The 23846-nt window shown below is 40.9% G+C and overlaps 1 protein-coding gene across 1 annotated transcript in view; it reads right to left on the bottom strand.

Moving 5' to 3' along the window:
- Positions 1-22425, bottom strand: part of CDH17 (cadherin 17) — a 36701-nt gene extending 14276 nt beyond the window's left edge. Inside the window, exons 1-8 of the mRNA XM_038391599.1 lie at positions 22375-22425; positions 16903-17004; positions 15805-15942; positions 12898-13036; positions 9435-9593; positions 8254-8453; positions 5903-6034; positions 1713-1863 (exon numbers count right to left, since the gene is read on the bottom strand). Of these exons, the coding sequence (XP_038247527.1) occupies positions 1713-1863; positions 5903-6034; positions 8254-8453; positions 9435-9593; positions 12898-13036; positions 15805-15942; positions 16903-17004; positions 22375-22425 (1072 nt within the window). The remainder of the gene's footprint in view (positions 1-1712; positions 1864-5902; positions 6035-8253; positions 8454-9434; positions 9594-12897; positions 13037-15804; positions 15943-16902; positions 17005-22374) is intronic.
- Positions 22426-23846: the final 1421 nt, after the last annotated feature.

Genomic DNA, 23846 nt, shown 5'->3' with positions numbered 1-23846 from the left:
CTCTGGGATTTACCCTTCTGCAAGGGCTAGAAACCCAGGGCATATTCTTCCTCCTGGGTTTCCACGTCTCCTCCTCTCTGCTCCCAGGGAGTGACTACAGGCCTCTCCCTGCAGCCTTCTTCTGCTGCAAACTTTCTGGCTTTATAATTCAGCCTATTCCAGCCCAGCTGGGTTTCTTGTTGAGTTAGGCCTGGCTGTCCCTCCAGGTGCAGCAGGTACCCTGGCCCCTCAGGTCCACATTAAACATTTCCGGGTATTTGTGGGGTACCCCATCACAGTGAGATAATAGCTTTTATTGAAGCAATTTCTGTTGGTGAAAGAGATAAGCTTTCAAGCTACTCAGAGCTCCTCTTCAGATCTTAAAAAGGTACTCAGAGTGTCACAGGTAGATACAAGGTGGAACAGATTGTTCCATAACCCTGCAATAACAACAGATGCAAAACCTGCAGACATATCTCCATTGCTACGGTAATCAGTATCCCCCACAACACATCTTTTAAGATGCATGAGTCCCGCACATACCTATCACAGCATATGGTGTACCTTATCCAGTACACTAAATATCCCAATTACAACTATGTAGGAAAACCAAACACTTGCTACATTCCCAGACAAATTCACACAGAAAAATGATAAAAAGACAAAAATACCATATCACCCATGGGAAAACACTTTTCACAAAACAATTGCTCATCCGACCTCTCAGTCCTCATCCTCAAAGGAAATCTGCACAACACTTTCGAAAGATGAGGCTGGGAACTTAAATTCATAACTTTGGTAGACACTAAAAACCATGGTCTTAATAAAGATATTGGATTTATAGTTTATTACAACAATCTGTAATCCACAAACTCCCCCTTTTTTGTCCTATGACTGCAGAGGTGTTAAGTGGCCACTTCACCTTGAACGGTCTCTTACAAAGTGTGTTATCCTCTTACTCTAAACAATCTGTTCCACCTTGTATTGAGATGTGACACTCTGAGTATCTTTCTCAGACCTGAAGAAGAGCTCTGTCTAGTTCAAAAGCTTGTGTCCTTCACCAACAGAAGTTGGTTCAATAAAAGATATTACCTGACCCACCTTTTCTCTGGAAAATACTGTAAAGAAACACAATAGCTTTATATTAAAGCTATGCATTAGCTCAATCAACAGTTATGGGTTGATGCAGGAATTACTGGGTTCAATTCTATAGTCTGTGTTGTGCAAGAGGTCAGAGTAGATTATCATAATGGGGCGTTTTTGCCTTAAAATCTCTAATCAAGTAATGTAGAGACTTAGGGACAGATTTCACTAACGTTGGTGTAAATCAGAAGTAATTCCATTGAAATTAATGGAGTTACACCAACGTAGCATCCATATAAGGGACGGAAGAATCAAAGCACTTATCCAGTGAGAGCAAACCATATTTTGTATCTTAAAAAAGGAAAGCAAATTCTATTGTACATTTTAGCATTGTGATTGTAGGAGAGCACAATATTGTGTTTTAAATGACATTTCTGTTTTACACATTGAGGATTTGATTTTGCAACTCTCACTCACCTTGACTAGCTTAGTTGCACAAACAATCCAACTGTAGTCAGTGGGACACTTTGCATGAATAAGCACTATTCAAAGTGAATAAATGTGACAGAATTGGGCCCTGAAATTGTTAATTCTAGTTTCATCGAATGGAAACAATGATTTATACAATAGTTACTTTAATGATGTCTTACCTAATCCTTCATTCTCCTGAACTTCAAATATAGTCAAAGCATTCTGGCACACAGGAGGATTATCATTAATGTCTTCAACCTGAACGAAGATTGGCAAAGGCTGGCCCAGTTCCTCTCCTCCTTCATCTTTTGCAGTTGCAAAGAATGAATACTACAATGATAATATTGCAATTAGGACTAATAAACGCAAGAACTATAATAACTTCCATTTAAAGGGATCGCAATGAAAACCTTACTTCCAAATGAAAGCTCTTTCTGTAGGTCTTAACATTTTCCTCTATTTTAATACTAATTACTTAGAGGCTCTTATATGGTACCTATTACCATGTTATCTGAATGCCTCATCATTCATCACGGCATTTATTCCCCCAACACCCAGGAGAGGCAGGAAAACATTGTTCTCTCCATTTCACAGATGAGTGACTCAGATACAGATAGGGGAAGTGCACAAGAAGTCTGTGTGAGAGCTGAAACAGAATCTATGGGTGACATCCTGGCATCAATGAAGTCAATGGCAAAACTCCCATTGATTTCACTGAGTGGGTTGGGATTTCACCCTATATCTCCATCTAGTCCCAGGCCAGTGTCAGTTACAACCACAAGACTATCCTTCCTGTCTGTGGCCATAGTCTAGTAAGGAATTTAAGAACATGCCTAACTTTAAGCGTATGATTAGTCATAGAATCATAAACTCATAGAATATCAGGGTTGGAATGGACCTCGAGAGGTCATCTAGTCCAACCCCTTGCTCAAAGCAGGGCCAATCCCCAATTAAATCATCCCAGCCAGGGCTTTGTCAAGCCTGACCTTAAAAACTTCTAAGGAAGGAGATTCCACCACCTCCCTAGGTAACCCATTCCAGCGCTTCACCACCCTCCTAGTGAAAAAGTTTTTCCTAATATCCAACCTAAACCTCCCCCACTGCAACTTGAGACCATTACTCCTTGTTCTGTCATCTGCTACCACTGAGAACAGTCTAGATCCATCCTCTTTGGAACCCCCTTTCAGGTAGTTGAAAACAGCTATTAAATCCCCCCTCAGTCTTCTCTTCTGCAGACTAAATAATCCCAGTTTCCTCAGCCTCTTCTCATAAGTCATGTGTTCCAGCCCCCTAATCATTTTCGTTGACCTCTGCTGGATGCTTTACAATTTTTCCACATCCTTCTTGTTGTGTTGGGCCCCAAACTGGACACAGTACTCCAGATGAGGCCTCACAAATGCCGAATAGAGGGGAATGATCAAGTCCCTCAATCTGCTGGCAATGCTCCTGCTGAAACAGCCCAAAATGCCGTTAGCCTTCTTGATAACAAGGGCACATTGTTGATTTATATCCAGCTTCTCGTCCACTGTAACCCCTAGGTCCTTTTCTGCAGAACTGCTGCCTAGCCACTCGGTCCCTAGTATGTAGAAGTGCATGGGATTCTTCCATCCTAAGTGCAGGACTCTGCACTTGTCCTTGTTGAACCTCATCAGATTTCTCGCACTGAAGTGTTTAAAGTTAGGCACCTGCTTATGTTCCTTGCAGAATTAGGGCCTATATCTGTATTCTCTCCTGGAAACACTTATTCTACCTTCAGTGAGAAGTAGGCAATTGATCACAGTTTTATTCATTAAATCTCTTTTTCATGCCCCTCCTGATGATGCATTGCTGTGAGGTCAGCAAATTCCCAGGCAAATGCTGACTGTACAGTTAGAGAAAACAAACTGAGAAACACTATGGAAAGTACCATTTTAAAAATTAAACACGAAACACAAAATGATGAGGGAGATCAAATCCCTTTAGAAATGCCAACAGGTCACTATGTAGTATTTTAGCAATTTCTTCAACACCACAAGAAGGGAGATTTGTAGCCTGAAAGCTTATAAATTATACAATGTATTTATTGGCCCAATAAAAAGCATGACATTATATTCCTTGTCCAGCAAATTTTTTTTCATAAAGAGAATACATTTAATACCAAAATAGACTCACTTTAATTACATGCTGACCTAATGTCAGCATCACGGACTATTCCTGGGGCTAAGTTAAAATGCATCTCTTGAATTTTGTGTTTATTCAAGATGACAGGCTGGCCTGAGCCAGTGTATGTCTACACTGCCATTAAATACCCATGGCTGGCCTGTGCCAGCTGACTCAGGCTTGCGAGGCTCGGGCTAAGGAGCCCCACTTTCACTCCACCTCTTCCAGCCCCAGCTCCTCCCCCACCCCTCCAGTGCCTTCTGCCCTGTCAAGGTTCCTTCCCCACTCTGAACACTAGGGTATAGATGTGGTGACCTGCTTGAAAGACCCCCTAAGCTTATTCTTACCAACTTAGGTTAAAAACTTCCCCAAGGTACAAACTTTGCCTTGTCCTTGAACCCTATGCTGCCACCACCAAGCGTGTTAAACAAAGAACAGGGAAAGAGCCCACTTGGAGACGTCTTCCCCCAAAATATCCCCCAATCCCTACACCCCCTTTCCCGGAGAAGGCTTGATAAAAATACTCACCAAGGATTTGTACAGGTGAACACACACCCAAACCCTTGGATCTTAAGAACAATGAAAAATCAATCAGGTTCTTAAAGGAAGAATTTTAATTAAAGAAAAGATAAAAGAATCACCTCTCTAAAATCAGGATGGTAAATACCTTATAGCGTAATCAGATTCAAAACATAGAGAATCCCTCTAGGCAAAACCTTAAGTTACAAAAAGACACAAAAACAGGAATACACATTCCATCCAGCAGAGCGTATTTTACCATCCATTAAACAAAAGGAAATTAATGCATTTCTAGCTAGATTACTTACTAACTTTACAGAAGTTCTGAGTCTGCATTCCTGATCTGTTCCCGGCAAAAGCATCACACAGACAGACAAACCCTTTGTTTCCCCCACCTCCATATTTGAAAGTATCTTGTCTCCTCATTGGTCATTTTGGTCAGGTGCCAGCGAGGTTACCTTAGCTTCTTAACCCTTTACAGGTGAAAGGGTTTTTTCCTCTGGCCAGGAGGAATTTTATAGCACTGTATACAGAAAGGTGGTTACCCTTCCCTTTATATTTATGACATACCTGCCACTGAACAAGATGATTGGCAGTGAGCAGAAGGCGCTGGGAGTGAGGGGGAGGAGCTGATCAGCGGGGCCCACCAAACAGCTGATCGGCAGATGGCTGGTGGGTGCTGAGCACCTCTATTTTTTCCAGGGGTGCTCCAGCCCCAGAGCACCCACAGAGTCAGCGCCTATGGTTCCAGTCCACCAGCACAAAACAGTCATAAGGCTGGTGGATACAGCTGTCTCATGATTCCCCCAGCATGGGGGAAACCCCAGGTGGTGTCAGGCCAGCATAGCAGCTCCTGTGCCCAACCCTCTTGCCCACTCTTCCCTCTAGTGTAGGACCTAGGGGCTGAGACAAGGGAGCTTGGCCAAAGGGCTACTGCACTCTAGTGAACCCCAGCAGCTAGACAGACCTCTTAAAGCCACTGACAACTGGCACAACTTGGAGCAGCCCTGGGACTACAATTGCTGTTCAAATGTAAAGTGTTCTTTGTATGAACACTTGCTTTTAATTAGTGAAGCACACGCATGTATGCGTTGTTAAATCTTAGTCCTAGCTGATGTTAGCTACACAGAATATACATGACTAATTTCTTTCCTCTTTGTGGAAAGAATGTATAGGAATGTATCTGAAGAGAGAGAGAGAGTCTGATAACATCTGTTCCTGGGGGAACTCTTCGTTATCTACAGTAAGTTAATTTGTTTTGCCTGTTGTGAAGAGATGCCTCCCCACCCTACCTCATGGAGAAGAAAGGCAGGAAGACTTGACAGAGCTAAAACTTACGCCACAGTCCGCCACTCGATCAGGTACTATAACACTGTCTCTGTACATAGCACATGTTCTGTGCAATTCAGGGTAGGCTGTGAAAACTGCAATAACTACAGAACTCATGTTGCTTTAGAAAGAAATATTATAAAGTGCTGAATTAATGGCTGTTGGTGGATGAATGTAGTGGGGTGTGATGGGCATGCCTGCTATTAAATTGCCTGAAAGACCATGTCTATCAAGTCACTCAAATTCATCCAGAAACCACATCAAATTAAACCTCTTTCTCCTCCCTCTCCCATCACTAACTCGCCTACATTTACACACCCAACCACTAATGAGTCTCAGACTTTGGGCTACTGTATCAGTCAGGTTTCTCATGTTTACTTACCAATTCCTTTTCTTCCCTATCCAAGGGTTCAGTCACATAAATAATCCCATTCTGATCAATTGTAAATGGGAACCTGGGCAGCCTCTCCTTTTCCAAAAGTTCATATTTTGCACTTGGCTCATTCCAGTGCACCTAAAATTCCCAAAATAAGTTAAGACAAAGAATTAAAAGTGTGCACTGAGATGTAACTGGATGAAGTGTTTGGAATGAAAAGGAAAAGACAAATTTCCTGTTTTGCACACTACTTAATTTTAGGTCATCTAACCATTTGGCAGGCCTTGGAACGGGGACTCAGAGGCCCAGATGATGGTTCCAGCTCTGCCACTAGTCTGCTGAATGATCTTGATCAAGTCAATCTCTTTGCCTCAGTTTCCTATCTGTAAAATGTGGATAATAACGCTTACCTCCTTTTAAAAGCACTTTGAGATCTAAGTGTTGAAAAGTGTTGTGTAAGAACAAGACATGTTATTACGGTATTGTAATAGCATCACATTAATTTACAGCATCTTTTTGTACCAGCCAACTTCTGTGCTTTTTCTCTTCAGCTTTAATCATCTTAGCAGTTTGGGTTCACAGATAGAAACATAGAGTGGCAAGTCAAATCTTAGGGGGGTTGGGGGCAGGGGTAGTACACATAAAATTTTCTGACTGGTCTGGCACTTAGGGTATTTTGTGTGGTCTTTCTATTTAAAATTAAACACAGTAAGCTTTTTCATAAATTCTGAGTCTTTTTCTTACATAATAAAGGAGTAGGAGGTGCTGTTTAAATATATATATATATAGCACCTGCTAGTCCCTGCTCTACAGAGACACTATTCATTTCTATGGGAAATTTTCATATAAATTATTCTAAAATGTAAATATCACTTAAGATCACATAGATCTTTCTTCCAGCTGCTATCTCTCTGGACTTGATCCTATTACCATTTAAATCCATGCCACACTCCTATTATCTTCAGTGGGAATAGAGTAAGGCCCATTATTTGTCATTTTCCAAACCAACTATTCTCAAGAACAGAGTATGAATAATCTTGTAATACCCTAGGCATCAGTACATTGTGTGATCTAATGCCAAGTGAACTTCTAAGCACGAATATTTCTGGGTGTTTGCCTATTAGTTAATATTAACTGATGTCATTATGGCCATACCAATATAATCAGCCCAGTCTTCATTTGTGCTGCAGAATATCAGAGGAGGTGGATGTTATTATGGAAAATACGTGAATCTGAAAGAGGGCAGAAAGCTGATCTTAAGTCTTTTATAGCTATTGTGAAGGTAGTGGTTGCACTGTATCTCACTAGATCTGTTTTAGGGCAAATACTTACCTCTAAAACTCCATGGGCACACTGGGATCCATGCATGGTTAGTCTCCTCCCAAACACTCACGTGGAGGGTGGGGAGGCAGCCTCAGTATTACCTTAAGAAGGGGTTGTAGGCTGCAGTGTGTCTGGCGGTAGAGCTGTATTGGAACTTCCAGAGAGTGTGGGGAAGCGGGAACACCAGATCCAGTTAAGAGGCACAAAATCTCTGCTAACCTTGCCCGATTCCTCCAGCTGACCTCCCAGGGACTCTAGGGGATGAACGCTACTGTTTCCTCATGGATGGGGTGAGTGGGGGTGAGCATAACCAACCCTGCAACTGAAGAAGTTGGAGGACGTTCCATAAGGGGAACTTGAGAGAGTTTTCCTCCCTGCTGGGCACCCTCCCATGAGTCTGTCTGTGAGAGAGGCAATCAAGCCCTACATTTACTATTCCTGGTGGTAGTACCTAGCACTACGCATATTTTTCCCAGCTGTTGTATTCCCCATCTGTAAAAATCCTCCCTGCATTCTTTAAAAGACTAATTCTCTGTTACATCAATGGGCTCTTGCTTTTGTAATCCATATTGTGCCAAACAGCCTCGGAATGAGTATCCTTTCTGTTCCTTAGAGTTTTCTGTACATTAGCAGAGTTCCCTATGCATTGCCTGCAGTTCACAGAATATACCAAGACTAGCACTTTCTGTAAACTTGAGTGGGAAAATCCTTGTGTCACTGTGACATTGACATTGCTCTGGGCTGTACCTTAATCATCTCCTTAGCATCCATTCCACAATAAGGATATTATAGGGAAATCCACACTAATACCCTCTTCCAGTTTATGTAAAATATGCCCAAGGGGCCAAATCTTGAAATCCATATTCCGTTTTTACTCAGTCCTTCCTCAGCCCAAACTCCCATGGACAGCAATATCCAACACGGAAGATATACCAAAGTCTTGATAACTGGAAGAAGATCCTGCAGGTGGCAGGGAACATTTAGGGCTTGCAGATGCCCTGACATTAGTCATTTCTGAGATTTCTAGTCCCTACCTGCGTGATATAGATGGGATGAGGCTCAGTAGAGTTTTCTTTGATAGATGCTTTCGGAGGTGCCTTCCAAAGGTTCTCATTCACAGTTATTTCCACGTCAGTGTTACTGGTTAAAGCGTTCTCTGACATTCCTGCCAAATCTTTCACTGTGACAACAAGGAGGAACGTATTCTGCTTTTGGTGATTTAATAAACGAGATCCTAGAGAACAAAACAAAGAGACATGAGAGAATCTAAGCAAAAGCTCTGTTACTGGTACATTGTTTAGCTGCAGAGAAATCCCAACCTCTGCTTTGTATACATCTTGCTTTTACAACTGTTAGTCTAGGCTTCTCTTCACGAACTTAAAGATGAGTCTCTGTGTTAGAACTTGGGAAACAGGCGAAAGCGGCACTCCAAGAGAGGCAATGGGTACTAGCTAGTACAGGTAATGTTTTAGGATCTGATCAAACTCCCTTTGAAGTCAGTGGAAGTCATTCCATTGATTTCACTGGGAGTTGGATAAGACTTTTAGCCTGCTAAATTGCTTCAATTTCCAAAAAAGTTGAGAACTACTATTTTGAGAGAGACACTCCCAGAAAAAAAAATTAAAAATCAAATGTGGAGTTGCATAGTTGGAGATACATCTGTTCATGACAAATTCCTAAACTAGTACTGTTTCCAGCATATTTAGATTGTAATCTCATTAAGATATGGGCTGTCTCTTTGTTCTGTGTTTGTACAGCACCTCGTACAATGGGGTCCCAGGCACTACCAAATAAAAAATAATTAATAATAGTAATAATAGCAAATGAGACTATAGTTCCGTAAATAGCTCCCATTCACTTCAGTAGGAGTCACAAATGCTCCATACCTCTCAGTATCAGGACAGGCCCTTAAAAAATATGTCCCATGGGCTAACTTTATTCTGTGGATTGGTTGGAAAGGAGCGTTCTTCTTTTATCTTGATTCAAGCCCCTCCTAGACACACTCCTTCCACAATGATCACAAGAAGAGGCTTAAATAAATAGTTAAGGAAAACCCCTCCTAAATTTTCTCTTCTGGATTTCCCTGTGCTCTCTGTTTTTAGTCTATAAAAAGACTCAAGTCAGGAAGTAACTGTTGTTATTTTGTGTCACATACAGCATGGAACTTGTGGTCGGTGCTTAACATACAAACAATACTAATGAGAATTTTACATACCAAGCTCACTTGTGGAGATTGCTCCAGTTACGTTATCAATCTGAAAAAGCATCTGATGATAAGGGTTGGGGAAGTGGTGGAGAATGTTGTAATTCAGTTGTGCATTAGGTGTTGTAGGATCATCATGATCAGTGGCATGGACATAGATGAAGGGTTTGCCTGTTTGGGTATAGAAAAAAAGCCAGTAAGAGAATGGAGAAAGGGCCTTGATTCTCTAATCCATGCATGTGCAGCTCAGCTGAAGGGGGGATGTGCCTGCAGCTCCCTGATTCAGGGCCTCATATGTCCTGTGCAAGTTAGGGTTGCGCAGAGCAGCCTTAATTTACATCATTGGCATAAGTAAGGTCCCTCTGGGAACCTTGCCCCCTCTAACACGCCCCTGACATGCTGCCGCTTTCCTCTTACACTACGGTGGGGACCGGCTGATGCAGGGTGTGGCAGTGGCATCTCAGGCAGCATTCCACTTGCACAGAGTTCCTTGGGAAGGGGGGATTCTCTGACAGCTCTCTTTGGGTAGTTTAGTGCCACATTGTGGTGCTTCTGCAAATAATCCATCACAGAGTGTTTAGAGAACATGCAACATTGTTACTGCATTTAGAATTGTTACCATTAAAGAGGCGAGTGTACACTATAGCTGGTCACAAGTTGGGATTTTGGTTTCATGGGAAATGTTGACATAGCAAAATTTGGTTTTGTTCCAGAACAAAAAGAAATACTTTTGAAATTTCCTGCAAAATGGCAATTAAAAAAATCATTTGGGAAAATGTAATTTGGGAAAAATTTCACATCAAAATGAAATGTCTTTTGAAATGTATTTTTTCCATTTCTACATTTTTATTATTTGTACATTATTTAATGACATGTCAGTGGTAATAGTGCATAGTATGACATACCATAACATACCCACTCATGTCCTAATATAACAGAACATGTCTTTTTTTTTTTAATTAAGGGCAGCCACTACTTAGTACAGATTGAAACATTTTAGTTTATTTTTGATCAAAGTGTCTCATATTTGTAACAAAACATAACAGAAGAACAGCCGTACTGGCCAGACCAATGGTCCATTTAGCCCTGCATCCCGTCTTCTGACAGTGGCCTGTGCCAGGTGCTTCACAGGGAATAAACAGAATAGGGCAATTGTTGAGTGATCCATCCACTGTTATCCAGTCCCAGCACCCGGAAGTCAGAGGCTTAGGAACACCCAGACCATGAGGTTGCATCCCTGACCATTTTGGCTAGTAGCCATTGATGGACCCATCCTCCATGACGTTATCTAATTCTTTCTTGAACCCTGTTATACTTTGGCTTTCACAACATTCCCTAGCAACAAGTTCCACAGGTTGGCTTTGTGCTGTGTAAAGAAGAACTTTTTTGTTTGTTTTAACCTGCTGCCTATTAATTGCATTGGGTGAACCCTGATTCCTGCAGTACGATAAAGGGCAAATAACACTTCCTTATTTACTCTCTTCACACCATCCCTGATTTTATAGACCTTGATCATGTCCCCCCTCAGTCGTCTCTTTTCTAAGCTGAACAGTGCGTCTTTTTAATTTCTCCTCATATGGAAGCTGTTCCATACCCTTTATTGTTTTTGTTGTCCTTCTCTGTACATTTTCCAATTCTAATATATCTTCTTTCAGATGTGGCGAATTGAACTGCATGCAGTATTCAAGATGTGAGTGCACCATGAATTTATATTGTGGCATTATGATATTTTCTATTTTGTTATCTATCCGTTTCCTAATGGTTACTAACATTCTGTTCACTTTTGTGACTGCCGCTGCACACTGACCAGATGTTTTCAGAGAACTATCCACGATGACTCCAAGATCTCTTTCTTGGAGCTAATTTAGACCCGATCATTTTATATGGATAGTTGGGATTATGTTTTCCAGAGTCCATTAGTTGGCATTCATCAACATTGATTTTCACCTGCCATTTTGTTGCCCAGTCACCCAGTTTTGTGAGAACCCTTTGTAATACTTCACAGTCAGTTTTGGACTTAACTGTGTTGAGTAATTTTGTATTATCGGCAAACTTTGTCACCTCACTGTTTACCTCGGTTTACAAAACAATTTGACCCTTTTCACTACAATACAAACAAGAGACACTTTTGATTTTTTCAGTCTGTGTTATGTAGCAGTTGCCATAATTTTTTAAAAATATTTGACATGAAAATATTATGCACCATTACCACTGACATTCATTAAATAATGTAAAAATAATTTAAAAATGAAAAATGTAAAATAAAGTTCAAAATAAAATTTTCATTTTGAAACTAAATTTTTAAATTTTTCCAAAGCAAAAAAAAGTTTTCAAATGAAAAAATTTTGTTTTGGGAAACATTTTTCTTGCAGGAAATTTCATTGAATTTTGATATGACTTTGTGAATATTTTCAGTTCAATCAAAATGGTATTTTCCGATGGAAAACTGGTTGAACAAACATTTTCAGACATGCTGTATAATAGACTTTTTTGTGAAAAGCATAATGTGGAACATTAAGAGCTAGTGGAGAGTATATCAAAGCATGGAACTGTGAACAAACTTTTAAACTTTAATTGTTTATCCATTCAACATATAAAAACACCCTATCACCTGGATGAACTGCAAATATACTCAAGAACTATTGCATTCCTTTCTTGAAAAAAAGAAAAGGAGTACTTGTGGCACCTTAGAGACTAACAAATAAATTTGTTAGTCTCTAAGGTGCCACAAGTACTCCTTTTCTTTTTTGCGAATACAGACTAACATGGCTGCTACTCTGAAACCATTCCTTTCTTGCCTGCTCAAGCCACAGATTCCTGTACTTTACTAAAAGCTCCTTTTTGGTTCCATGATCATAGTGTTAATAGCTGGTTATGTCTCTTTTTCCATTCTCTTGGCTCTTATCACTGTTTTCCTTACCTTTATAAACTGGTTTACTGCAATCTACAAAACAAAACTACTTGGAAACTACTGATGGTGCAGCCCACTTTCTGGACAGTGTTTTGCCACAGAAAATATAAAGCACTAATTATCTAACAGTTCTAGTGGCATCTTTTTTTTCCCCCTCTAGGGTGATCTATAAAGATCTAAATAATTTAGATCCCTAGTAACACCTACTTTCTGTGTGATCTTGGGCATGTTTTTTAACTTCTTTTAGCTTCAGCTTCTGTCTGCAGTGCACAATGGGGATAGTGATATTAACTTACTAAATAATGTTTGTAATGTGGTAAGTTCTATGAAACATTTCAGCTGTGATAGACACAAACCACTCTGTTTACTTATGTGCTATTTGTATTATACTGTACCCCGTCATGCCTTTAGTTTGTAATATCCTTTGTGACAAGGTGCTATTCTTTGTTTAGCATTTTCAATCTACTATATTGCACAATGCTCATTAAATGGCACGGTATACATTTTAAATAGTTAAATAATATAACAATAATAATATTAATTATTAATGATAATAGCCTTTACCTGGACGGGAATTCTCCCATACTACTCCATAGTATTTTGACTTGTCAAACTTTGGTGGGTTGTCATTAATATCCTGAACATTGATAGTAATAGAGTAGGGACCTTTCACTTTCTCTCCCACTTCATTCAGAGCCTCCACCTAATATTGAAAAGCAAAAGAAATGGCCAGGAAAGATTTTCACTTAAGTGAGTTGGAAATTTGTATCCAGCAGGTTAAAGCTGAAGAGTAAAAACAGTCTGAACCTGATCATTTTCATGTGAAGATGAGACTACATAGCAGTCATGACAGCATCTGCTGAGATACACTCAATAAATCTTGGTTCCACTTCATTTCAAAGTGAGTTTCACTGGAATGGAGCATCATTAACATATACCCTTATTATAGTTGTTTTATTTTAAGCTTCACTAGTCATGACACTGTTCATTGGTTGGTTTTCATTGCACAGTATACCAACAATATAAAGTAGCCCCTGATGTTAGTGACCTGTTTCAGTAGCAGTCTGATCTCCTTAGGTTTGGAAGGTGCTGGACCAGGGCAGAGTGCTAAGCACCTTTCAGGAGCAACTCCTTAATGCTTGTCTTCTTCATATAGAAATGGATGTTTTCTATACCACAATGACAAAAGCATGAGTATGTGTCTGCTTGAGTATGCTATTCTGCAAGTGGCCAGAAAAAGTAAACTGAGCCACAAGGTCAGCCTGAGGAATTAGCCACAGAACAGTGTGTTAGTAGAGCTGTCCAGGAATGGGATTTTCCTTCACATAAACATTTTTGAGATTTTGGCATTTGGGGGGTGGGAGGGATGGGGGGAAGGGGTTCATTTTGAAAAATCTAAAAAAAAAAATGTGGAAAGGATTTTGGTAGAACCAAAGCAGAATGTTTTGACTTGTCATCTGTCTGCCTGGTTTTTAAAAAAGCAAACTGAAAAAAAAAATTCCCTCATGTGGTATCAGTCTGACACCCACATTGGTCATTGACTGAATTGGAAACTTATATCCCCAGCACAGACCTTTGCCACTTGAGCTAACAGAGTAATTGATAGCAAAGTAGGTTGTCATTCTCTCTATGAGCCAGCTCTGAAGAGGGATGAGACAACACTTTGCCAGAGGGTTTCACAGATATTTGCTTATAGCAGAGGAATGGTGAGACTCAGGAAACTTGGGTTCCATTCCAGGCTCTGGAGGGGAGTGTGCTCTTGTGGACACAGATTCTCTTCTGCCTGTTTTCCCCAAGCTTCACCCCTTCTGCCCCATACCCTCCAACCTGTACCTATCCCAGTCTTATCTCTTCTCCAGCCCTGCCTCTTTGTCCAAGTCCCATTCTCCCTGCCTACCTGGCCCAGTCTCCACTCTCCAGGCTTCTCATCCCAGTCCAAGTCTCCTTGCCTGTCCATTCCTAATCTTCCCTCTCCATGATCTATGTGTAAGTTTCAGTCTCCCCTACCTAGTCCCAAAATCCCCTCTCCCTACTAACAGTCTCCTCCCTCAGCCAGTCCCAGTTCCTCCCTCCCTGTTCCTCATCTGATCTGTCTCTTCCCACATACTTCCTCCCAGTCCCAGTGTCCCATCCCAGGCTCCTCGTCCAATCTCAGTCTCCCCCACATTCTTTCCCGGCCCCTAGACCCAGACTCTTTTGCTCAGACAGTTCCAGTTCTCCCCTTGCACCCAGCTCCTTGTGAGATCTGTCTCCCTTTGCCCCACTTTCCCCCCACACTTGTTCCTAGTCCCAGTATCCTTGCCCAACCAGTCATAGCCTCCCCACCCAACTTTTCCAGCCTCCCCACCCAGCTCCCAGTCCCACTCTCCCCCTAAGTCCCTGTCCCAGTTTCTCTCCCCACCTCCAGTCTCTGTCTTATCAGACTTGTTGGCCCAATCTACTCCATTCACCCCTCCCCCACAATCCAGCTCCTTTCCCCTTTGTATTCAAATTAGAAAAAAAGACAGGCTCCCTGCTCTGCGTTCTGGTGCCTGGCTCCACCCTGCCCTAGAGCAGTAATTACAGGGAAATTCTGGTTTCACCCCTGTATTGCTGGCCTGGAGCATGTTCAGTCACTTTGGGAGGATGGTGCATGTGGAGTGTGGTCAGCTCTAGGAGCTGTGAGAGGCTTGAACATGGATGGAATCTTCAGCTGCTAAAACATGGCAGATGTCTCTACTGAGTATGTGCAAACTGTAACTTTTCAAAGGCTTTTAACTTGTCCAAATTTGGGCAGATTTTCCTGAGGATGACCTAGGGCAAATCCTTGACACAAAGGATTTCCCACGATAAATTTCAAACCCCTGCTCCAAAGCATGAGATCACTAGTGCCGTTCAAAGACAAGGACATCAGAAATGTTTAACATGGGCAAAACAATTTCTTTCCCTACCCTTGTTCTTGGAAACAGCTGAACCACACTGGCTGAAATTAAAAAACAAAAAATCAGCCGGGGCAGACACCCAGCATGAAAAATTTCAACCCAAATGGTTAAAATTGGGCAAAGTTATAAGACACTGAAAACAGGATCTTATAATGGAAGGGTCAGGCAGCCATAGTGATAAGTGGCTCTCCCAGCCCTGCTTCTAGTACAGTCATACCTGGATCATTTGTAAACGGTTTATCCAAGTACGAAGCATTCAGAACACATTTTCAGTGTCTCAATCCCTCTCCTCTGATGACAGTAGCCCTCCACTGTAAAAGCGGAAACAAGCACACAAATAAACGAATATAACATAGCTAGCTGTCCGCATGCTGTCAGATGAGGAGGAATGTCCTGGAGTCAAACTCTCTACTGGCAATGAATTAGTTGGCAACAGAGGTTGGGAGGAAATTTCAACTCATGTGTTAATTTCAAATTTCAGCAAAAAATTAATTAATTAATAAGCCGCCCCAACCTTTTTTCAACCTGCTTTATTTCTCATTTATTTCACCTGTAGCCTGTGGATTGCTTTGGTTTCCCTGTCTAGAGACCCGTTGAGATAGAGATAGCCTGTCTTTGACGCGATCTCAATGACGCCATCTTTTTCACCAGACAGTCTCAAACTGACAGCAGGCGGCTCACTTGTAAACTAGAGAGTAAAGAAAAATGTCAGGGGAAGAGGTTCCTTGTCAGGAATATTTCAGAGAATTTAACTTATTTAATTCACAATTTTTTAAATTCCTTGTCAACATTACTCCTTGCTAGAGTGGGCAAATGATATTCTAACACATTGGTGTTTTTCCTGTCTTAAATTAGTAGACGAATCATTAACATTATTTTCTCAGCTCTAGGATGCAGTAAGGGGGAAAGCAGACATCTGTCTAAAACGGAGGCTGGTCTGAATACAGGAATGGAAAAAACATAACATGCTCATCCTCCATCTATTTGAGTATTGGCTCTGCTATTCATCTTTCACTAGAAACAAAGCTCGTGACACTTGGAGTGACTATCACTGTGGATAAAGGGAATCTCTAAAGAAAAGGAAATCAGGTAGAATGCAGTTCACAGATTCATAGATTCCTAGGATGAACAGACCTTTGTGATAATCTAATCTGACCTGTTATATAACTAGAGCATATCTTTTTAAAAAACAACCAATCTTAAATTCAAAATTGCCAATGATGGAGAATCCACCGCCACCCATGGTAAATTGTTCCCATGGTTAATTATCCTCACTGTCAAAAATGTAGGTGTTATTTCCAGTCTGAGTTTGTCTAGTTTCAGCTTTCAGCCATTGGATCTTGTTATGCCTTTGTCTGATGGACTGAACATGAACTGTATGTAATTTCTTAAATTCATTCTCTAGGAATGCTGATTATAGCAGTATACTATTTTAGATTTATCCTCGTGGAACTTATTTGATAGAGGCTGATGCTTTAAATTGTATCAGCAGGCACTAAATTATCAGATAATAAAAGTCAAAGTTTCTATCATAACACATCTTGGGGCTGCTGTTCCTATTGAAATCAACAGCAAAACTCTTATTGATATCAAAGAGCATAGGATGGGTCTTTTGAACAAAGAGCTAACACTCAGAGTTTATGATTACCTGGTATAGTACATGAACTCCAGTTGTACCTTCATTTACAGAAAAAGTCATGTCTTGCAGAGGTCCACTGACATACAATTCATTCATACCATGGCATGCAGCCTGTGCAGGAGGGAAGTGGAGGAAGATGAACAATATCTTTTCTATGCTAGTTGCAGTTCAACAGTGGCCCTATTATCACTGCAGTATAAAAAAAGATGCTTTTTTAAAAAAAAATTTGCATTAAAATAATGTAAAGTGAACAGTACTGAGAATGGCTGGCTTTTATTATAGATTTTTAATGTATTATTAATTATTTCTAAAGCTGGTTTTTAATGTAGATCCATTTTTTAAAATTGATGATATTTTTTAAAATTCTATTTCAAAACAAATATTTAAATGCTGCCTTTTTCCAAAGTAAATATATTACGTAATTAAATGTCACATGCTCAACTTGCAAAAGGAACCAATTTGTGTGCACAAAAGGACTGAGAGCTAGATTGAGACCATACATCTAGTCAGAGCCATAAATAGGCATTTTAGCACCTGGGGTGATCAAGCATATTTGCACCTCCTAGAAGCAATGTGTGGTGGGACATGCAGGGTCACATTGCCCACCCCTCAGATTTCTGCTTCCGTTTAGCACAGAGGTTTCAAACTGTGGGGCACACCCACCTAGGGGCACACCCCACAGTTTGAAAATGGTTGCCTCTTGCCAGGAACCAGCGGATTGGGGCCCTGGCTCTTCATGCCCTCCCTGCCCTGCTCTCTGAGCCAGCCACCTCTGTATGGGTGGGTGCTCCCCAAGCATGGCGGGCAACACAGCTCTGAGCTGTGCCCCTCACACATTCTTGCCTCTTCCCAACAGAGCCCAGCTGCTATGAGGTGCTCCCCAATGAGCTTGCTCACCGCTGTGGAGCAGCAGCAGAATCAGAGACAGCAGCTGGCTCAAGAGGGCATCGCTGGCTGGCATTGGGCTCCTTCAGCATGAAGAGCCAAGGGCCCAAGTGGGCCAGGCTTCTCCCAGCAGCTTCCAATCCACCAACTCCTGGCAGGAGGTGACAGTTTTCAAACTGTGCTAAATGGAAGGCAAAAATCTCTGCGAGACGGCACATGACTCTGCATGTCCGCCTCACCCACACACACATATACCGCTCCATTTTTCCACCTCTGCGCCTTTGCACCCTGGGCAGCTGTCTCACTTGTCCCACCCTGGTTATAGCCCTGTGTCTATACCCCTATAAAGGACAACAGATAGCTACGTTGCCCTAAGAGCAGCTTACTTTCATTCTGACTGGCATCCTGGAGGCTCTGCCCACTCCCAGCTAACATGCCTGTGGTATTGGGGGTGGAGAGGAGCTGTGGTGCCTGCTCTTCCATCCCCTCCTCAGAGTGCTCATGCAGCAGGGGTAGGGATCAGGGTTTATACCCCTTACTCCTCTGCTTGTCCACGTAAGGGCAAGTGACAATCTTGTCCAAAATATGCCAGTGGGTTGAGCTGAGAGCAGAGAGGGCCAGGGCCTACCAAGCTTCCAAAGGGTGGTTCTTAACTACAAATAGTGAGGAAAAATGATTTTCAAAATGATGACCAATACCCTTCACAGTGTGTGCCTGTGGATTCTGTCACCTGATTTCTGATATTCATATCCTTTATTTCTTCTTGTTCAAAACTGACTTGTCTTCATCTCACTGGCTGACAAACCTAGACTACAGTCTGTACAGGGATAGTCTTCTCTGTGTACTTCACTACTGAGAACATAATGTAAATACTCTGCAGTAATTATTGTCTTTTTAATGGGATTGATGTTCATTGTAAACGTCGGTGTTCCAGCACAACATTTGTGGTTATGAGCAAAGCTCCCTAGGAGCAGACATGCTGTTCAAAGTTTGCTTCCTGCTCTAATATCTTGCTGTATTATTAAAAAAATTAAATAAAACCAGTTTTCTGAAGCAGCTTTTAACATATACACATTAATGTTTCAGTAAGCTCCAAAATTTATAGACCATTTTTAAAAAGTGCTTTTAATAATGTGCAAACATTTAGAATATCCATAGTGCAAGTCATTTCCTTCCCATTAACTTTATTTTAGTTTTGCCAGGGAAAACACAGAACAACTGATCATCATAATGGTACTTGATTAATGTAGGGACATGGTATGTGATGTCAATACAATTTCCTTAATAAAAACATAACACCATGGACGTTCTTTATATGAAATGACACACAAAAAACTATGTTAAAAGTTACTCAAAAGTTAGGAACTGCCAGAATAAAGGTTGCCTGGCAACCATGATTCAACTCCTTTGTGCATAGGCATTATTATAGCCTCTAATTCATTTCATGATTACATACTTTTTTTTTCCACAGAATCCTGCCTCTTTCAGTGCACTGGCTGGATCTGCTTTGAGGATGAATCAAGGTTGTACAGGGAAGGCGGCTGTTATCTGTGGGACTCCCTGACTCACTTGTTGCAGAAGTTGGAAAGTGTGTAGTGAATGAGGCAGAGAACTAGGGTCTCATAACTAAGGCAGTCGAATTCCACCCTTGAAAGCTGGATTCTAGACCTGCCTCTGCCACACAATTCCAATGTGAGGATAAACAAGTCACTTAAACCAAACTTTTCACTTAGGTGGTCACTAATTGCATGTTCATCATTTTCTGGGTACCCAACTTGAGACTCTGGGGCCTGACTTTCAGAGGTGCTGAGCACTCAAAGTTGCAACTGAAGTCAGTGGGAGCTGTGTTTTGATCATATTAAGTACTACATAATGCTAAGTACTCTGAAGAAATAGGTCCTAAGTATCTCAAATTGGACACCCAAAATTAGTGGAGACTTCGACCTTAATCTTTCTATGCCTCAACTCTTCATCTGTAAAACCACCACACCTCACAGGGGTGTTGTGAAAAGCATCAGTGCCACAGAAAAGCCCATGAGAAAATTAATAATTCTGTCTTCAGGGCAGAGTTTGAACATTTAGGATAAATCAAAATATTGTTTTTTTTGTTTTTTTTTGCTGTTCATTAAGTAGGCACTGGCCAACCTATGCATTGAATGAGGCAGGAAAATGGTATGTGATTGTGTAATTAAAGATTGCATCATAATGCTACTGGAATAAAATCACTTTTATTCCAGACCAGTGTGTCCAAATATGGAATTATGCCAGCATAGCTATAGTGGTATAATTATACTGCTGTGTACTGCTGGTCATTTCCCCTGTGGAGATAAGCCTGGTGAGTGAATTTTGTCTGTTGGATGCCTTCCACCATAAATAAGATCCAGTCCTTTGTGGAGAAATTTACAACAGAAATCCAGAGTCACAGGGCTAAAGCTACAAAGGGATTTAGGTGCCTAATTGCTGTGGTAGGTGCCTAAGTCCAAAATTTAGATCCTCAAGACCCTCGCTCAGCTGCCACCTAAGCATGTAGGCACCTAAAGTATCTAGGCACCCAAATGTCTGCCATAAATCCCACACACACACATCTGGAATCTGTCAGTGAGCCTGCACACATCCCCCTGAATAAATCCTGACACCAATCTCATACCTCATCCCAGGCAAGATCCTCAAACTAGATGTTCCCTGCCTATCTTGCCTGCAGGGCCCAATCCCATAGGCATTCTGAGAGGTAGGCTCTCAGTTTCATATCTCGCTCTGCATGATTTGCTCCCACATCTCCCAGGAAAGTACCCTAAACACTGAGCTATGGAATATTCTGGGGTGGGGCTCTTTCTCTCAATCTCTCCCCTTGAAACTCTTCCACTTTGTATAAATAATTATAGAGTCATTAAAACAAGGACTTGAGTCTCCTGCCTCCTACATGAGTACCCTATAAAACTGGTGTCATGCTCTCTGGCTCACTGAATATTTAATTATTTATACAAAGTGGACCAATACTGAGCCTAAGTTCTCTTCATGTATCTAACCCTTGGATATTATGCAGCAAAGTGCAGCTGTGTTAAAGACAAGTGTATTCAAAGTACATGCTTCCATACTTACTTTTCAGGGAAAGACTTTATACAGGCTATGACAGAGGACTCACTACAATTTACCATGAAATGCTAGTGTGCTGTGTTTCAGGTGAAGTTCAGCTGACGTTGGATCCTGCTGTGGCAGAATGATGACCATGGAGCCGACACCTTTATTTACATAGTGTTTGTGCACTATTGTGCAAGTAGGCTCAGGGAGTTCAGAAGGGCTACTCAAGAAGTAAGATCCCTCTCAACAAGAGCAAAGGAGGCAGAATCCGGCCTGATAGATTGTAAACTGTTGTTTTTTTTATTATTGCTGGCCATTGGTTTTGGAGGGATTTTATTTTGTCATGTTTTATGGGTGATATGCCTATTCTGAAGGAACAAGGCTAATGCTGTGCAGTCTAACTGTAGGGTTCAAAGTTTAGCTCTTGTATCAAACAACAGCTATCTCATCCTGTCAATTAAAACTGCTTTATGTGAGCCATAAACATTTCCTAATGCATGAGTATGTTGTGAATCATTATTCATGAACCAACAAGGAAGAACTGTTTACCTCTTTGGTCTAGTTTCTGTTTGGCAGTTGCTACAATCCCATACAAACTAACTATAACCATTACAGTACAATTTCGGAGTTCTATAGGTGCACCCGTTGACAATAAAAATTTGAAGTACAATAAGGAACATAGGGTGAGTTTTGCAGTCCTATGTTCACACAAGTAATCTACTGAGGACAATAGGATTTATGAGAGTAATGGTTATACCGGTCTCCATATTCGGGGGGGAGGCATTGTTTTATTATAGGTTTAGATCTGACTTTTTTATACTTTATGTTAGTTACAAATGCAGCTTAGAGCCCCAATCCTTCAGCCTAAACACATATCAGTAATGTCATTGACTTCAATGGGTGTGCTCCCATAAATGGGGATTACTCATATGTGTAAAGGTTAAAGGTTTAGGCCATAGATAAGCCACTGCAAATTGATTTAAGTGGAGAAATGAAGTTAAGTAAAATAAATAATAGGTATGATTTAAATGATATAGCACTGTATGTCCTAGGAAAATGCATTTATATAACAGCACATGCGTAAATTATAATACAGAGCATAGCACTAAACTAGAAAAAAAAGTCATCACTGTTTGATGATGTAGGGTGGAATCATTTTCAAATCTTTATTAATGTGAGGTTCAGCTACAGCAAAGAGAAATATGACACCATGTCTTAATTGTTCTCCCTTAGCAGATTCAGTTACTATAAGAGAAGTATAAGAAGATCTTTTTATTTAAAGCTTGTCACCAAACTGTTTTTTAAATGACTGACATTAATTGTAATCTTTTGAATAAGGACATGAATGTCCAGGATTTTTATCTACAGTCAGTATTATAAAAATTCTATATAAAATATGTTGCCCATCCTACTTTTATACTGAAATGCCATTTATGAAAGATAGTTTAAGGGCCTGGATACATCTGTTGATATTCATAGGTTTTTACCAACTAAACAAAGGAAAAAGCAATCACTCACCAGGTGAAATACCATGAGATAGAGTAGATGAAGTCCACAGAGCTTAAACATCTTGATGGTTTATTTTATTTTGGCTCCTGTGAATGATTACATAATAGTTTACAATCCATTTATCTTAGTCCATCAGAATTCTCATTCCATATATTTATAAATAAAGGTTTAAGCCAAACTTTTAAAACCTGGGTGCCAAAAGTCAAACTCCCAAATCCATATATAGGCACCTAAATTAATGCTAAATTAAAGCCTCCCGAATTTCAAAAGAACTGAGCACTCATAGCTCTCAATGATAGCCGGGGCAGTTCAGCGCTCTTACATTTAAGGTCACTATTCAGGAGCCCATCACAACCAGCTTTGAAAACTGTGGGCTCAGTTGTGTGTATCACTTCCTGTCATAAATCTAAGAGACTGATGAAAATGAAATTCTCTTCTCCTCAGATTAGAACACTTCCACTTAAAGAACTAGGCCAATTCTGTAAAGCAGTGCTGATGCGCAGTGAAAGTTAATGTTGCAAAAAGTAGTGGTAGCCTCTCCATTGATAATTCATATTGCAGTCGTGAGCACTCAGCACCTCTGCATCTTGGCTCTCCCCCATTCCCCAGTACACAACCTTAAGCTACCAAACCCCAACCATAGGGAAGGAAGAACATATTGTGCAGGCAGAGCCTTCTTTAGATTTCCTGCTTTTAGGGCTTTTCCATCCCATTTAATTCTTCTGTTTTCTCCTCTATAATTCACAGGAGAAGGCAGTTAGCCTGGAACGGCAAACTGCAGCCAGTGGGAGCAGCGATTGACCGAACCTGCGGACACTGCAGGTAAACAAACAGTCCCAGCCTGCCAGCGGCTTTCCCTGATGGGCCGCGTGCCAAAGATTGCCAATCCCTGACTTAACCCTATCCCAGCTTGACTGAGAAGTACAATAATATGACGGATACATTGGTTTGGTAAGTTATAGTTTGGGGAAGGCCTATTTTTCCTCCAAATTTAATATAATTCCTTATCAAAAATATTTATAAAACAGGTCTCCCATGTTTAAAAAGGATGAATTCAAACTGGAACAGGTACAGAGAAGGGCTACTAGGATGATCCGAGGAATGGAAAACTTGTCTTATGAAAGGAGACTTAAGGAGCTTGGCTTGTTTAGCCTAACTAAAAGAAGGTTGAGGGGAGATATGATTGCTCTCTATAAATATATCAGAATGATAAATACAGGAGAGGGAGAGGAATTATTTAAGCTCAGCACCAATGTGGACACAAAAACAAATGGGTATAAACTGGCCACCAGGAAGTTTAGACTTGAAATTAGATGAAGTTTTCTAACCAGCAGAGGAGTGAAGTTTTGGAATAGCCTTCCAAGGAAGCAGTGGGGGCAAAAGATCTATCTGGTTTTAAGATTCTACTCGATAAGTTTATGGAGGAGATGGTATGATGGATAATGTGATTTTGGTAAGTAATTGATCTTTAAATATTCAGG

Source organism: Dermochelys coriacea, chromosome 2 (genome assembly GCF_009764565.3).
Source record: "Dermochelys coriacea isolate rDerCor1 chromosome 2, rDerCor1.pri.v4, whole genome shotgun sequence".
Classification (NCBI taxonomy): Eukaryota; Metazoa; Chordata; order Testudines; family Dermochelyidae; genus Dermochelys; species Dermochelys coriacea.
The sequence above is the reverse complement of the archived record's forward strand: the minus strand, read 5'-3'. Positions and strand labels throughout refer to the sequence as shown.